Consider the following 16351-nt stretch of genomic DNA (forward strand, 5'->3'; position numbering starts at 1 on the left):
GCTTCTTCTCGAGTTGGATGGTTCTCTGTGTTCACATCAGGGCTTGGGGTCAGGACTTGGCCGCGGGCAGCCATAGCGTAAGTCGCTGGCAGCGCAGTCATAGGCAGCGGTCTCGGCGCCTCGCATGCCTGCAGCTGTAAACACTCAGCGCGGATGTGGCCGGGAGAGTTGCACGCCGAGCACGCCCTCAGCTGGCCGACGTATATAACGGTACCTCGGTATCCACAGACGCTGATGTATGACGGTACATGCTTGTGCAAATAGACCTTTAATTGTCTCACTCCGTTGAGAACATGGAATTTGCGCGCGTGGGACCACCGTTCGGCAACATTACTGAGACCTTTACCGTGCGGCGCTTTCAGTGCGTTTAACTGTTCTGCTGGTACTTCGAATGGTAGTTCAAATATCCTGATCGTTCGTATTCCAAACCCTGCATGTATTACGGTGACTTCGCCTACGTTTCCATCACAATGTTTAAACTTCATAATTCCTCTGCAAGACTCAACTATTTTGTCACATAAGTTAGCATTCCTCAATTTCACAAATACAATGCTGTTCACTATCGAAAGATGCATTCCAATGACATCCTCTGAATCAACTTTCACTTCGTATTCCAACCAATCTTCGATTTCGTGTAGTTTAGGTCGGGCGTAATTACGATCAAACGAGAATTTCAAAGTATCTTGTCTGTTCAAGTGGGCCAACACGGATTCATATTTCAAATTTCAATAAGCGTAGAAGTTCTGCAACGATGCAAGAAGCACTGCGACTTACCACGCTGAAGCACAGCAGACCGCGGTGCACGAAACTCAGCACACGTCCGCACAGCACGGCTGTCGCGGCGTAACAGCTATCAGGGCAGACACAGCAGACTGTGAGGTAAAAATATGTAGAAATACCTAACAGGTTTAGACAAACATCTTCAGTCTCAACATCTAGCTATAAACGAGATGAAACCCATGCAGGCTGGCTATGATATGTCGGAGTTTCCAGTCACGTGAATGACTGTCAGGTTATTTACATACCCTAGACCGGTTGCAGTGCATTATCAGAGCCCACAGTTGATAACTGTACTGCTGTGAGTCACGCAGCAACCAGCACTTCGGGCAGTGGGGTGGAGGGTGCAGCATTTACTGTGATGCCATGTGACAGCTCATGCAACGAAGCGATGTCAGTGTGAACCACTTAGTCCCGTCTTAACTGGTTTAGGGGAGAGTTGGCTGGCTGATGGTCCTACACATCGGCCTGTTCCCTGACCCAAGGTGCTGTGGTGCAAGCTGCCTGGCTCCAGAGTTATGCAGAAACTTATGATCCCACCAGCACAGTGCACATAGACATGGGTGGAGATAGTGTGGGGGTGGCGGCCTGGGGCAAAGGGGAGCATGGACCTTTTCCCTCGCCCAGTGTGATTTTAAATAAAGACACATTTGTTGCTACTACTCAGTATACAGTTCAGATTTCGACTTACAATGCCATATGACAAAATGCTCTAACCAAATATAAATAACTATTTAAACAAGGGCAGTTGCTTAATTTAGAACAGGCAGGATTCAATTACACAGTGACCTAGCAGCTATAAATAGCCCTTCATGCCTGTACAGGCAATTTGTCTCCCTTTGTCCTGTCATCTCAGATTCTGACATCATAGAAGAGCTGTGCCAGTATCAGGCCTCGGATTCTGACGTCATACTAAGGTTATCCCAGTATCCCAGATCTATCATCTTGGTTTCTGATGTTATAGAGCTGCGGCAGTATGCCCTGGTCGCCATGTAGGACCACCATCTTGTATTCCAGGCCAGCCATTTTGGATTCTGATGTCATATTAAGGCTGTGCCAGTACCCCAGGTCTCGGATTCTAATGTAATAGAGCCAGCATGCCCAGGTCGTCATATTCGATCGCCATATTGGATTTTTGAATTTCTCACCAATTCATATTTAGTCCTGCTTACACAGTAGTAGGGGAAAACTGAACCAAAATTTGAATTTTCCACCGAACTTTGAATTTCCCACCATTTTATGCATGGAGCAATTTGCCTTTGGGGTGGGGAAATCCTACAACTCATGGATGACGTCCTGACACGTCTTTGGTGACGCACTTTTCACCAGAACCCTCTTTGCCTATCTACTCACACATGCCACTGATTCAGCTGTTGGTGGCCCTGACCACGATTGTCTTAACTGCTGCGATGGCGTCCTCTGATGTTTAATGCCAAAGGCAGTTCACTGTAGTCCCATAATTCTGCAACATGGGATGGTGGATGACCTCTTGACTTCTTCTTGCTTCACTTCTGCTGCACACTAAAAAAAGGACTGCTGTCTGTTCACTGAACCTGACCTACCTTGAAAGCTCAAACTGATTAATCCTAAGACGGAGCTTGCTAGTTCTCCTAAGAGAAAATCCCATCTTCCATACTCTAAGGCACCTTACTCCGTAGTAAATGTATTCAGCCAGGTATCGAAACCTGGAACCCACATATGGCATCACTTTTAGACGTAATAAGCCTATGTGGATCGCAAACATGCTTATTCAGAAACTCTTGTTAGGATCAGAGGTGACCCAAGATTTGAGATAATTTATTTCTCGGTACACGAGCGGCTGCGTACAGGTGTGAAGCGGTGACGGGGTCAAGCTGACATTTATCAGGTCTCTGAGGCTGGAGTCAGTACAGAATGACTCGGATGTTGTGCTAAGGAGATAGGTATGGTGATGAGAGGGAAATGAGACCCTGGGGTGGCTTGCTGGTCTGATTTTTATTGCTTCTTCAGACGTTAGCAATGAACGTGCTGAAGAGCACTGGCACTCGTTTATAAAAACTTAGACGACGCTTTCTAAATTCTCCAGTCAATGAACTGAACAATAATGTACAGTAGTACAGACCACAAACCATGGAAGTGGCAGATTCTATTGCTCTAACTGACCCTTACGTTCAGGTAATCGTCATATACAGACATGGCTACATGTGATAAATGTATAATGATTACCAATAATCCTAATCCAGAGGTACATACAGGCAAGCTTCGCATCTACTTGTAAGTGTACAAGCTTATCAGAAGATTATGCTCACTCACGTGACATACGGATCATTCAATGCTGGTAGAACTATTCTGGTCGCTGCCGCTCTTCTGCTCGCTGAACTCTTACGGCAAGAAGAAAAGAATGAAAGTAGGATAGAGTTAATACTTTCATCCTTCTTTACTTCCTCTGCATTGCTGCAGATGACGTGTCACTGAGCACATTTGTACTGTGCATGCAGTACACGTGAGGTGCCTAGTTGTTTCCACTGCCCTGTGTGGAATACATAAGTTCTTGTACACTTCACTAACCTGCTGTCTTCATGATGATGATGTCCCCAGCGCAGAAAACATCACGCAGGTCGTGGATTCTTTTTCTTGACGCTGAAATTAACTTCGCAAGGAACTACTGCTACGAATAAACTATAACTCATTTGGGATGCCACTCGCGTTTTTATTGATATAGACACGAGAAACTATTCTTGATCACAACGTATTGAACATATCTTTCCACAGTCATTATATTTGGCTAAAATAACATGAAATACATACTGCCACAGACAACATGTCTGTCTACTGGAACCGTCAGAACTGGAGAATAAAATTACACGAATCAAATACTACTATTACAGACAACATGTCTGTACCTAGCGACGGTCGGAACTGTAGTAAATAAAACTGCATGAAACAAATACTGCTATAACAGACAACATGTCTGTCTACTGGAACGGTCAGAACTGGAGAGCCGGACTGCCCGAGACACTTCGCGCGCCAAGACAGCAAGGCGTGACACGAACGCCACCGAAGTGCATCGGCAGTAATATCGTCAGTCTTTTGTTTTAGTAACACTTTGATTTTAATAATTTTGAAATGACTGATTGATAGCTGGCTGTTGAGAGATGTTTATTTAAAAATGAAATAATTTGGATGACAGGTTTAATTAATAATAGCAACTAAAGTTTAACGTTTTGGTGCCCTACCACCGAACACAGCAGCCAATCACAGAGCAGCAGCATCATGCAGGCGGTCTTTCTCACGAGAATGGTACCTAATCTAACATCTGTCACCGGTACCTCATCCCGTTTGCGTCATCTCTATGCTTCTTGCATCTCCACTGCCCTGGGAATAGCTTCATGGAGCCTAATATGATGGCTGAATAAGCCAGAAATATTACACTCTGCCTTACTTGACGTTCAAGGGACTCTGTATACAGCATTTGGGGCTGTTTGTTTACAAATGGGATGTGACTGCTTAGCTTTTTATTTCCAATTCACAATCAGTGACCGTGAAGTGAACGGTTTCTACATCTACATATACGTGATTACTGTGCTATTCACAATAAAGTGCCTGGCAGAGGGTTCAATGAACCACCTTCATGCTGTCTCTTTGCCGTTCCACTCTCGAACGGCACACGGGAAAAACGAGCACTTAAATTTTTCTGTGCGAGCCCTGATTTCTCTTATTTTATCGTGATGATCATTTTTCCCTATGTAGGTGGGTGCCAACAGAATGTTTTCGCAATCGGAGGAGAAAACTGGTGATTGAAATTTCATGAGAAGATCCCGTCGCAACGAAAAACGCCTTTGTTTTAATGATTGCCACTCCAATTCACGTATCACGCCTGTGACACTATCTCCCCTATTTCGTGATAATACAAAACGAGCTTCCCTTCTTTGTACTTCTTCGATATCATCCGTCAGTCCCACCTGATGCGGATCCCACACCGCACAGCAATACTCCAGAATAGGGCGGACAAGCGTAGTGTAAGCAGTAGACCTGTTGCAACTTCTAAGTGTTCTGCCAATGAATCGCAGTCTTTGGTTTGCTCTACCCACAATATTATCTATGTGATCGTTCCAATTTAGGTTATTTGTAATTGTAATCCATAAGTATTTAGTTGAATTTACAGCCCTCAGATTTATGTGACTTACCGCGTAATCGAAATTTAGCTGATTTCTTATAGTACTCATGTGAATAACATCACACTTTTCTTTATTCAGAGTCAATTGCCACTTTTCGCACCATACAGATATCTTATGTAAATCATTTTGCAAGTCGTTTTGATCATCTGATGACTTTACAAGACGGTAAATGACAGCATCATCTGCAAACAATCTAAGACGGCTACTCAGATTGTCTCCTATGTCGTTAATATAGATCAGGAACAATAGAGGGCCTATAACACTTCCTTGGGGAACGCCGGATATTACTTCTGTTTTACTCGATGACTTTCCGTCTATTACTACGAACTGTGATCTTTCTGACAGGAAATGAGGAATCCAGTCGCACAACTGAGGCGATACTCCGTAGGCACGCAGTTTGGTTAGAAGACGCTTGTGAGGAACGGTGTCGAATGCATTCTGGAAATTTAAAAATATAGAATCAATTTGACATCCCCTGTCGATAGCACTCATTACTTTATGACTATAAAGAGCTAGTTGTGTTTCACAAGAACGATATTTTCTGAATCCGTTCTGACTATGTGTCAGTAAATCGTTTTCTTCGAGGTACTTCATAATGTTCGAATACAGTATATGTTCTAAAACCCTACTGCAAATCGACGTTAGTGATATAGGACTGTAATTCAGCTGATTACTCCTACTTCCCTTTTTGGGTATTGGTGTGACTTGAGAAATTTTCCAGTCTTTAGGTACGGATCTTTCTGTGAGCGAGTGGTTGTACATAATTTTTAGATATGGAGCTATTTTATCAGCATACTCTGAGAGGGACCTGACTGGTATACAATCTTGACCGGAGGTCTTGCCTTTATTAAGTGATTTAAGCTGCTTTGTTACACCGAGGATATCTACTTCTATGTTTCTCATCTTGGCAGTTGTTCTTGACTGGAAATCAGGAATATTTACTTCATCTTCTTTGGTGAAGGAGTTTCGGAAAACCGTGTTTAATAACTCTGCTTTAGTGGCACTGTCATCAGTGACTTCACCGTTGTTATCGCGCAGTGAAGGTATTGATTGCGTCTTGGCACTGGTGTGCTTTATGTATGACCAGAATCTCTTTGGGTTTTCTGCCAGATTTCGAGACAGAATTTCGTTGTGGAAATTATTAAAAGCATCTCGCATTGAAGTACGCGCTATATTTCGAACTTCTGTAAAACTTTGCCAATCTTGGGGATTTTGCGTTCTTTTAAATTTGGCATGCTTTTTTCGTTGCTTCTCAATGTGTATGACCTCTTACTGGACTGACGAAAGCGTCTTGCACTGTACGAATCTATCTAAGTTACAAGGCTTATAGCTTATGTCCATGCTTAGATGATTCTTTTTTTTCTGGCAATCCCTCATGATTCGGTCATTATAAATAGAATACTCGACCAAAAATTTAAGAAGAGGCAAACATTTGTGAAACAATTCCCTTAAGATCTATATAGCGACTAACTCTCTAAACATTGCAACGTCACAATATGCGAGTAATGAACATGGAAGTGTGCAACCGGCCGTTGTGGCCGAGCGGTTCTAGGCGCTTGAGTCAGGAAATGTGCTGCTGCTACGGTCGCAGGTTCGAATCCTGCCTCGGGCATTGATGTGTGTGATGTCTTTAGGTTAGTCAGGTTTAAGTAGTTCTAGGTCTAGGGGGCTGATGACCTCAGATGTTAAGTCCCATAGTGCTTGGAGCCATTTGAACCATTGTTTTGGAAGTCTGCACTCACGAACTCCATCCCCTTGCAACCGTGCCGGCGTGCTATCACTGATAACACAACTTCAGCAGAAATAATTCAGAGACACTGATACACAAACTCGCAGGAACATAAATACTACAAATAATACTGAGTTCGAAAGGATGGGCCGTGAATAAAGTAGGAGAGGCGATGCACAGAGAATACATTATCACGTGCAGTGCGTTTGCTGGGACGGATGTATTTAGTCGAGACACGGCATAAATCTGGTAGCCGCGCCCGTTAAACGCAAGCCACGCAACGCATCGATTCATTAGGCAGCCCGCTTCGTTACGGCCGAGCGACTTCCTAATGAGGTGGAAACTGCCGAGGGGTGGCGGCGGTGGGCGTGGCGTCCCGCACGCGGCAACCAGCGGTTGGAGTCCGGACGACCAATGGCAACCGAGAGGGGCGGTGCCGCGGTCGCGTACGCTGTACGCCCCGCGGATGCTGCGGAGCCAGTGCGGAAGCCGCGGGCGATGTGAGCGCATGGAGGCGGCGCGCAGCGCGTTCTCCATCGATGCCCTGATGGCGCGCGCCGACGCCGCGCCGCCCCCGCAGCCGCAGCCGCCCCCGCAGGCGTCGGCGCCGCTGCCGCTGCAGCTGGGTCTGGGGCTGCCACTGGGGCTGCCTCTGCCACTGCAGCTGCCGCTGCTGTACGGCGCCTGGCTACCCGTGTCGGCGCCGCCACCACCCCCGCAGCAGCCGCCCCCGCCGCCTCCCCCCTCGCACAGCCCACCGGCGCCGGCTCCCGCCCCTGCGTCTGTGCCAGCGTCTGCCGTTGACGGTACCTCCGTCGCAGGTCAGTCCCTAGGCTCGACAAAGAAGGCCAAGCTTGTCCATTTTGGATACTGACTGTGCATTAATTGAATATAAATGGAGACAACCGTGACCAGTCAGTTATCAAATTGTTGTTTATTCCTGTACACTAGTTTTCGAGCCTTTTCCGATAGTAGGGAAGATGAATGGTCGACATCAGCTTATTGGGAAAATTCTAGGAAAGTGTCGCTCGTCTATAAACGAGATATCGTGTAGAACAATTTGTTACCGGTAGGTCCTTCCACACCCGAGTGCTACGAAAATCCTCCATGATCTCAAACGGATATCGCTGGAGGTTAGACGACGTTCTTTTCGAGAAATACTATTGGTTTAAAGTGCCGGCGTTTACGACTGACTGCAGAAATATTCTACAGCAGCCAACGTAGGCCGACATCTCGACTAAAGACAGAGACGGCAAAACACGAAAATTATGGCTCGTACGGAAGCATACAGATAGTCGTTTTTCCCTCCTTCTGTTCGCGAGTAAAACTGGAAAGGAAATGACTAGAAGTGATACAAGTTACCCTCTAACATGCGCCGTTTGGTGCCTTGCGGAGTACGCATGTAGGTATAGATTTCAGATGGATCATATAGGGGCTACGTATTTGTTACTGTAGCGAGATGCTGGTCACTGACTCTGTGACGATAAAATGGGAAACACTTTAATGTAGCTCCACGGGTGACAGTTACATGATTTGTTATATGCAAAAACTAATTTCCTTATTCACTGCATCAGTATGGGCGGTATTGTTGATTGGTGCAGGGGCTGGCAGTTGACCCTCATGCCAGGAATCTCAAGGAAATGTAGTTCTTCCACAAAACAATTGTGTGACCGATTGTCGAGTACTGTTCATCAGTCTGGGACCCATATCAAGGAGAATTAAAATAAGAGATAGAGAAATTTCAACAAAGAGCGATAAGTTTCATCATGGGAATGCTTAGTAAGCGCGAGAGCGTAACGGGAATGCCAAACAAACTCCAATGGCAGACGTTACAGGTTAGGCGTTGCGTATCGCACACACTTTTACTATCAAATTCCGAGAGTACGGTTCCGGGAAGAGCCGGGAAACATATTACTTCCTTCCACATACGCCATGCGAAATTTGTGACGGTGACAAGAGAATCAGAAAATGAGCTAATTCCGAGGTTTGTCGACAATCATTGTTCCCATGCGACATTCGTGGAAAGAACAGGGAAGAGGTGAACAGATAGTTATAGCCTACCAGGCGTACCCTCCGCCACAGACCGTAAAGTTGCCTGCGGAGTGTAGATATAAGTGTAGATTGTTGTCGATATTCACATGGAAGTTTCCATTTTCATTGCTTGTTTACTGTGTAGCCAATAGGGAATGAAAATGGGTGGGAAGCGCCAGCTAGGTACGAACATCAGTATCGCCCGTACTGCCAAAGTAAGTAAAGATATTGGTTTTTCGACACAACTTGCGATGTAGCTGGGGATAGCGTGTTGCTCAGTCAGTCGTATCTTTCTGCCACAGAGCCAGTACCCAGTATCATACTGCGAAATGAGAATGTAAGTCCCGCATGCCCCATCAGAAAATGAACCAGGAGAAGTGTAGGGAAATAAACAAGTATTTCATAAGTGAGTGGTAGCTTTTATCTGTATTTATACTGAAAGATCTGTCTTAGTCGATAAACTACGACAATCTGGTACTTCTATGTCACTCGTATCAGTGAACAGCTATTGTCCGAATAAAATGATGGTGGTGACTTCCACCTAGTGCATGAAAGGTTATCGAAACCAAAGAACGGATCTCAAATTTTAGAGGAAACGGCTGTGAAAACGTAACTCGAAATGGCTCAAAGGCATTTTATCCAATATTGCAACTGCGCCATCACGCTCGTTTGGCCAGGTTGCCAATTAGCTGCGAAATATATAAAAAAAACGTAGGAAGGTGGCTCCAAATGGTCAATTAACACAGTAGAAATACGACACTGAGTATGTTATAATTTAGGGCTATAAAACCCAAGATATGCGAAAACTGTTCGTCATGTGAATTATTTATTTATATATTTCATTAACAGTACAGAGTAACCCACCGCCTTGAAATGTAAGGTGGGTCGGATGCTTCTGAATCTAATAGCAAAGACTTCTCATTTTACAATCTTATTCGTATGCAGTTGTTAATGCTTTTTTTTTAGTAACATAAAGAACGTAACATATAAAGATTTCTCTGAGGTTACAGCGAATTGAATGCTTAACAATTGTTAAAATGGTCCCATATAATTTGTTACTACCTAGTTGATGAGAAAATAGTTTATATAATGCAAATGTGAATGTCGAATGAAGCGTAGGTCCTACTGTATGTTTATAAATAAACTGCAGAGGTGATGAAATGATTTTTCTTTTTGTATTTCACAAGAGCTGCAATTTATTTTTTCGTAAACAGGGACTTCAGAAAGTAAGTTACACATCCCGTCCCACGCTAAGACCATTACACAACAAGAGCGGCGCATTGTCAGAAAAGAGTAACTGTTCCGGGTTTCCTACAGACACAGTTCTGCTGCGATACGAATAACAGATGCTAAACACTGTGGGAGGGAAATGAAGCGCCAACTGGAAACGTGCTCCAAAGCTGAAGTACGTGGGACAGCAGATTCTTCTGGACAAATCGTGTAAACTGCACACAGATTGACGTGGTAACTCGGGCGGTGTGTGCAACGGCGCGTCCAGTCGTAGTGAAATAGTGCCAGAGACGACGGGAAGCGGGCTGTGCGATTTCCTGCAAGCTGACAGAACTTCTGGTAGGAAAGAGCTTTTCCAACAGTGATGATGATCACACAACGGTTCACGAATAGCACCGTGACGAGGGAGCCAATTTTTATCTTCGAGGAATTGTACGATTGCTAGAATATTACAATTGTTGTTTATAGAGATTTAGTGGCTAGGCTGAAAAATAGTGCCATATAACAGTTTAACTTTGAAGTGTTGTGCAACATTCAATAAAAGTTACTTGGCCTGCCATAATAATATATGACTTACATTTTGAAGTCCCCTCGTATGCTACTTTATTTTTTCCTACTATTGGGCTGGTGCATAAGTTCATAGCGTTTTCCGTAAGTTCAATAGACACAACAGACATACATACTAGAGATTTAGTCAGCAATAATATATTCTCCTTCACTATTTACAACAGTCTGCCAACGGTGGGGTAACTTTCCCATTCCGCGACTGCAGAAATCACGTGATTTTAGGCGAAGAAGCTATGTTTGGAGTGCACTTTAATCTGGAAAGGAAATTTCTCGAAGGTTGTTCGGTAGACGGAGCAAGACGTGAAAATCTGAGAGATCGAGATCAACTGAATAAGATGGGTGCGGAATGACTTCCAAACCCAACTCCTGTATAGTGATTCTTGTCAATCTAGCAGAATGCGGGTGGGCGTTGTTGTAGAGTACCATCACTTCACACAAACTTCCTGGACTGCATCTGCAAGACAATAAATGTCAGCAGTGATAATTACACCGCGGGGAAGCATATCGTAGTACACCACACAGTTGCTGTTCCACCAGATGCATAGCATTATCTTTTGCGGATACCGCAAGTTTTCTACAGGGAGCTGGTGCTTTATTTGAGCTCAACCATTCGTTTCTTTTCCTTATGTTAGCATAAAGAACACCATTTATCGTCGCCAGTACCGATATAGGATACGATTGGCCTGTTTTGTTCACGAGCCAATTGATGACGAGAAAGCAGAGATGCACATATCGCCACCCGCTGATTTTTGTGATTTTCGCTTTACGCATGCGGTACGGTACCCATACTCCTGATTTTTGTTCCTTCCCCATTGCGTGAAAACGTCGCATGGTGGTGGAATAATCAGAGAGCATCACATTTTCCAGTTCTCGAATACACTGACGCGGATCATTGGTCACTATTGCGTTTAAACGATTTTCTACAAACTCCGTAGATATCACTGAACGTGGAGAGTCACTAATGTCAAAAGATCTTCCTTAAAACGAGAAAACCATTTTCTTGCCATGCTCTGTCGGATGGCACTATCCCCGCACTCGGCGCAAATGTTTCTGGCTGCCTCCGCTGTTGTCATCCCTGTATTGAACTCAGACAGAAGAAACTGTCGGAAACGTTCCGATTTCTCCGCTTGGCATTCTATTTTCTAGCGTCCACAGCTCCACTCACGATCTCCAGATGACAAAATGATAATATGTAAACTCAAACAACAACAGTGAAGTACAACTCAAAAATGACAATCGATAAATAAACGCATTTAGCTTTGTCTTATTTATGGTACAGCTGCACAGCTACTGTAATGAAAATGAAGAATTACCATTAGCAAAAATAGAAAGACAGAAAATTTCGTTATCTGAGGAATATTTCTCAAAAATAAGTTACACATTTCTTAATAATGACCTTACAATTAGCTTTTGCGCTGAAAGAAGAATTAGGGGAATGAACATAATACACAGAAAGGACGAAAAGCGAAAAATATGATCGACAGAAATTTGTAAAATGAAACGTACGGACGAAAAGATTCAGACAGTATATAAACAAAAGCAAAAACACTCTCCACCTTTACACATCTTAGACGGGAACGACACTATACCGTACACATAATCAGTACTCTTTCGAGTTAGTACCGCAATTAGACTTGTTTATTTACAGTGTTACATTTACACTTACACAATCATGATTTCGGCTTTTAATATTGTGTCCTTTAGCTCGACACTGTGCCATCTTAGGCAATTTATAACAATTAAAACACTTGATAATGGCACTTTAAAAGCCGAAATCATGATTGTGTAAGTTTAAATGTAACACTGTAAGTGTAAATGTAACACTGTAAATAAACAAAGTTCTAATGGCGGTACTGACTTTAAAGAAATATATTATGACTGTGGCCCCACATTATGAAAAAAGTAGTAATCTTTCAATTCTTCATAGAACAGAAAAGAGGAGCTACAGGAAATTTATATAGTAGGTGGAGATTAAGATAAGCTCCAGTAACATTTTAAACGAACGAACCACGTTTATAAGTAAAAAATAAATATAATGCAAACTTAGACACGATTATTCTCGGTGCGCAGATAATTTAGGAGATAATACAGCCCGAAATTTTCTGATCAATGAAGAAACTACTGTCATCTAAGATAATAAAATGTTATCAGACAATGTATCTCTGAGATAAAAATACATCGTACAGTTACATCACAGGTATGTCAAAACAAAATAATTTCATAGTCCACGATTACTGTTAAAGATGCCGTAAATGTGTGTAAATAGTGTCCATACTGCCAACATACAGGGTGTAACGGACGTAAGTGCAGATATTTCTATCGGTGACTGAGGGCGGTGTTCTGAACAATATTACATCAATCTTTACGTCAGCTGCAAACTAAAAATTATAGCTATTACAAGTTGTACGTATTTAGGTTCGCTACTACCTCCAAGTACACGCAGCAAGAGTAAGTCATTAAGACTTATTTTCTCCTGGGCAGTAAGTCGTATGTTGAAGAGTGGACGCGTGGACGCAAAGTGATTAGTTTGTACTAACAAGGTAGTCCACTTAGTGTTGCAGCTCCGTCCGTGAAGAAAGCATCAGGTAGTAAATTATGTGACGTGTTTGTGGGAAGAAAAGATAACCAACACATTGATTTGCGCACACATTAAAAATATCTGCACTTAGATCCGTTATGCCATGTATATATAAGCTATGCTCGAAACTAGGAGCAGAAAAATAAAATAACTTAAAAAAGAATAAATCGCGGTTCTAGTGGAATACACATAGTGCAAATACTTTTCGTATCTGCACTTTATAGAAGCTACGGAATATAAAATACGAGAAATATTCTGCATAAGTATTACTGCCTTTCTTCACAGCTTAATATCGTACAAAGACACGGGGATGACGTTAAAAATTCCGAATCCTCTTACATAAGCTGCTTTCTCCCACGCTCCCAAAAATTTCATTAAGTCACAATTACCATAACACAGCTACGTTGTTTTAAAATATTCGTACTCGAATAAATTTTATCTAGTTTCCCGTTCACTTCAGTGAGCTGTAGTCAGCAGTGAATATGAAGTCTTTCTACAGGGAACAGAGTGTATCCCCCAGGAGAACAGACTTCAACCAACGTTTCAAAATCTACTGACAACTTGTGAAAGCCGGTACACGTGTTGATCGAGGGGAAGTCACGGTTTATTACTGTATTTAAATTGCCTCACCCCCACTCTTAACGAACTACAGATACCGAAGAATCCAATAATAGTAAGAAATATATATAAATTGTGTCAATATGATAATAATAGTAAAATGAAAATGCTATGTGGCGAGGGCCTCCCGTCGGGTAGACCGTTCGCCTGGTGTAAGTCTTTCGAGTTGACGCCATTTCGGCGACTTGCGTGCCGATGTGGATGAAATGATGATGATAAGGACAACACAACACCCAGTCCCTGAGCGGAGAAAATCTCCGACCCAGCCGGGAATCGAACCCGGGCCGTTAGGTATGACATTCCGTCGAAAGACCACTCTTTTTTTTGTTGATCTTATTTTGTTCTATATTGTCCGTTGAATTTGTTAGTGGCGGACGTCCGATGCCATTCGTTCAGGTTGTTCATTGATCCGTTCACTCAGTTTTTTATTACAGAGGATAGCTAAACCCTCTGACCGAACACGCTGAGCTACCGTGTCGGCGTTCAGCTACTAGAGACGGACATAATAGTAGTAATAATAATAATAATAATAATTTGCTTACATCAATTCTTAGTACTTTTTTGCATAACTTTCAAAAAATTACAATTCGGAGATATATATAATTAGAAAAGCATTTGTCCCAAAATTTGTGAAGTACTTGGGTCGCTGCAATAATTTAAGAACTATAATAACTACCAAACGTCACAGCTTCCACAATGTCCCAATTTAAACGGTATAAAAATGGAAGTGTGCACACGCGTACATCATTTCACGTAACACTACGATCGTGGATACTAGTCTGATGATTGTGTGTATGTGAGCATGTAAATGTCTGGGAATACTGTTGGATCTCTGACTCATTTCCGCCTACATTGGGAAAACTAGTCTTTCTGTAATTTATTTCTGTTCTTAGTGGATCATCTTTTCCTATGTGTCTCTCCTTACTCAATTTCCGGTGGACTGTCTATCCTTCCCGCGGACTCACGAAACCTGTCATACGTGTTGTTTGTACCAGGTACGATCAGCCTCGACATTTTCGAGACTTAGTATTCGTGCTACTTGTTCTCCGAAAGCTAACTGAAAATTCTGGAAATTAAAATGTTAGATTGCAGCACACATTTGAACAGTACATAAGGACGAGCTTGCAATATAAATATCGTTTTCTTTACGCATGGATGATGACGTCACTTTGAAACTAGTTCGTGCCAGCAATACCAAATTTCAAAGATTTACTGCAATGCCAGTGTGAGATCATTTGATTGTACGGGGTGTTTAAAAAGTCTCTCCGCAGTGCCGTATGATTGTTAGCGGCGCGCGCCGTATGCCGCAGTGAATATACCGAAATGAAACTCAGTGAAATACAAGTTATTAATTTATTGAATATTCAGTTTTACTTACAAATTTTCACATTAAATGTTGAAAATGTCCGCCCTGTTGTTGAACACACAATTCAATTCGTGTAATCATGTTTCCAAACACAAGCTGTAACATTTCTTCTGTAACAGAAGCAGTGAAAGTGGAGTTTGCAGTTTTCAATTGATCTATGGATTTTGGACGGTTCTTGTAGACAGTTGCTTTCGCCACACCCCTGAAGAAAAAGTCAGATGGTGTTAGGCCAAGCGATCGTGGAAGCCAAAGTCCCTGAGAAATTATGCGATCACCAAAAACATCAGCAAGCAGTGACACTGAAACGCGAGCTGTATGCGCGGTTGCACCATCTTGTTGGAAATAACCGTTCAGTATTTCACTTAACACAAGTTCCCCTATGAATGGGTACAGATATCACTGCAGTATCGTTGTACGTTTATTGTTTCGTTGAAAAATATGGGACCCACAATCCGACGTCTAGAAATTGCAACCCACTCCTATTTTCACAGAATGAAGTGGTTCCTCATGAATACACAATGGATTTGCAGTACTCCACATACGAGAATTTTGCAAATTCATGTACCTGGATAAATGAAACCACGCCTCATCAGTGAAAAACGTTTCATTAATAATATCCCTTCCATTTTATTGAACGATATTTTTGAACCATTGACAATAATGCACTCTCTTGCCATGATCAGTATTTCTCAGTTCTTGCACGACTGTCACTTTGTATGGGAAAAGTTCTAATTGTTTCCTTACAGCTGTGTAGGCCGTTCCGACACTAACATCGATTTCCTGGGCGAGTTTTCGTCGTGACTTGTTCGGACTCACGGACATTTTATCGGAAATATCGAGTAGTTTATCCACAGACAAAACGCTAGGACGACCAGTTCTCGGTGCATCTGTCACTGAACCCGTAATTCGAAATTTGTTAATCAAATCTCGCACAGTATCACGACGTGGGAGTGTTGTCTCCGGGAAAACTGAATTAAATGTTTGAAGAACTGAAACTGTGTATTTACCGCCAGCTTTGAACACTTGTTCGACTAAAAACACACGTTCTTCGATGGTTAGCATTTTAACAGTGACAAAAACGAAACAAACGAACAAAGGAACTAAACTTAAACGTTCACGTCAATGCGTAACGACACACACCAACGATACTACTGACGCTGGCTGAGATAAAAGAAACAGTGGAATGTTGGGAGAGTCCACTTGAAGGGAAGAAACCCAGGCAGGCGAACAATCATACGGCACGCGCGGCTAATAATCATACGGCAGTGCGAAGAGACTTTTTGAACACCCCGTAGAAG

At 42.8% G+C, this 16351-nt stretch overlaps 1 protein-coding gene across 1 annotated transcript in view; it reads left to right on the forward strand.

Annotated features, from left to right (window-relative positions):
- Nucleotides 1–6994: 6994 nt before the first annotated feature.
- LOC126470747 (homeobox protein GBX-2-like) overlaps nucleotides 6995–16351 on the forward strand; it is a 466454-nt gene continuing 457097 nt past the window's right edge. Inside the window, exons 1-2 of the mRNA XM_050098754.1 lie at nucleotides 6995–7163; nucleotides 7317–7484. Coding sequence (XP_049954711.1) covers nucleotides 6995–7163; nucleotides 7317–7484 — 337 coding nt within the window. The remainder of the gene's footprint in view (nucleotides 7164–7316; nucleotides 7485–16351) is intronic.

This window comes from Schistocerca serialis, chromosome 3 (genome assembly GCF_023864345.2).
Source record: "Schistocerca serialis cubense isolate TAMUIC-IGC-003099 chromosome 3, iqSchSeri2.2, whole genome shotgun sequence".
In the NCBI taxonomy this organism is placed as follows: Eukaryota; Metazoa; Arthropoda; class Insecta; order Orthoptera; family Acrididae; genus Schistocerca; species Schistocerca serialis.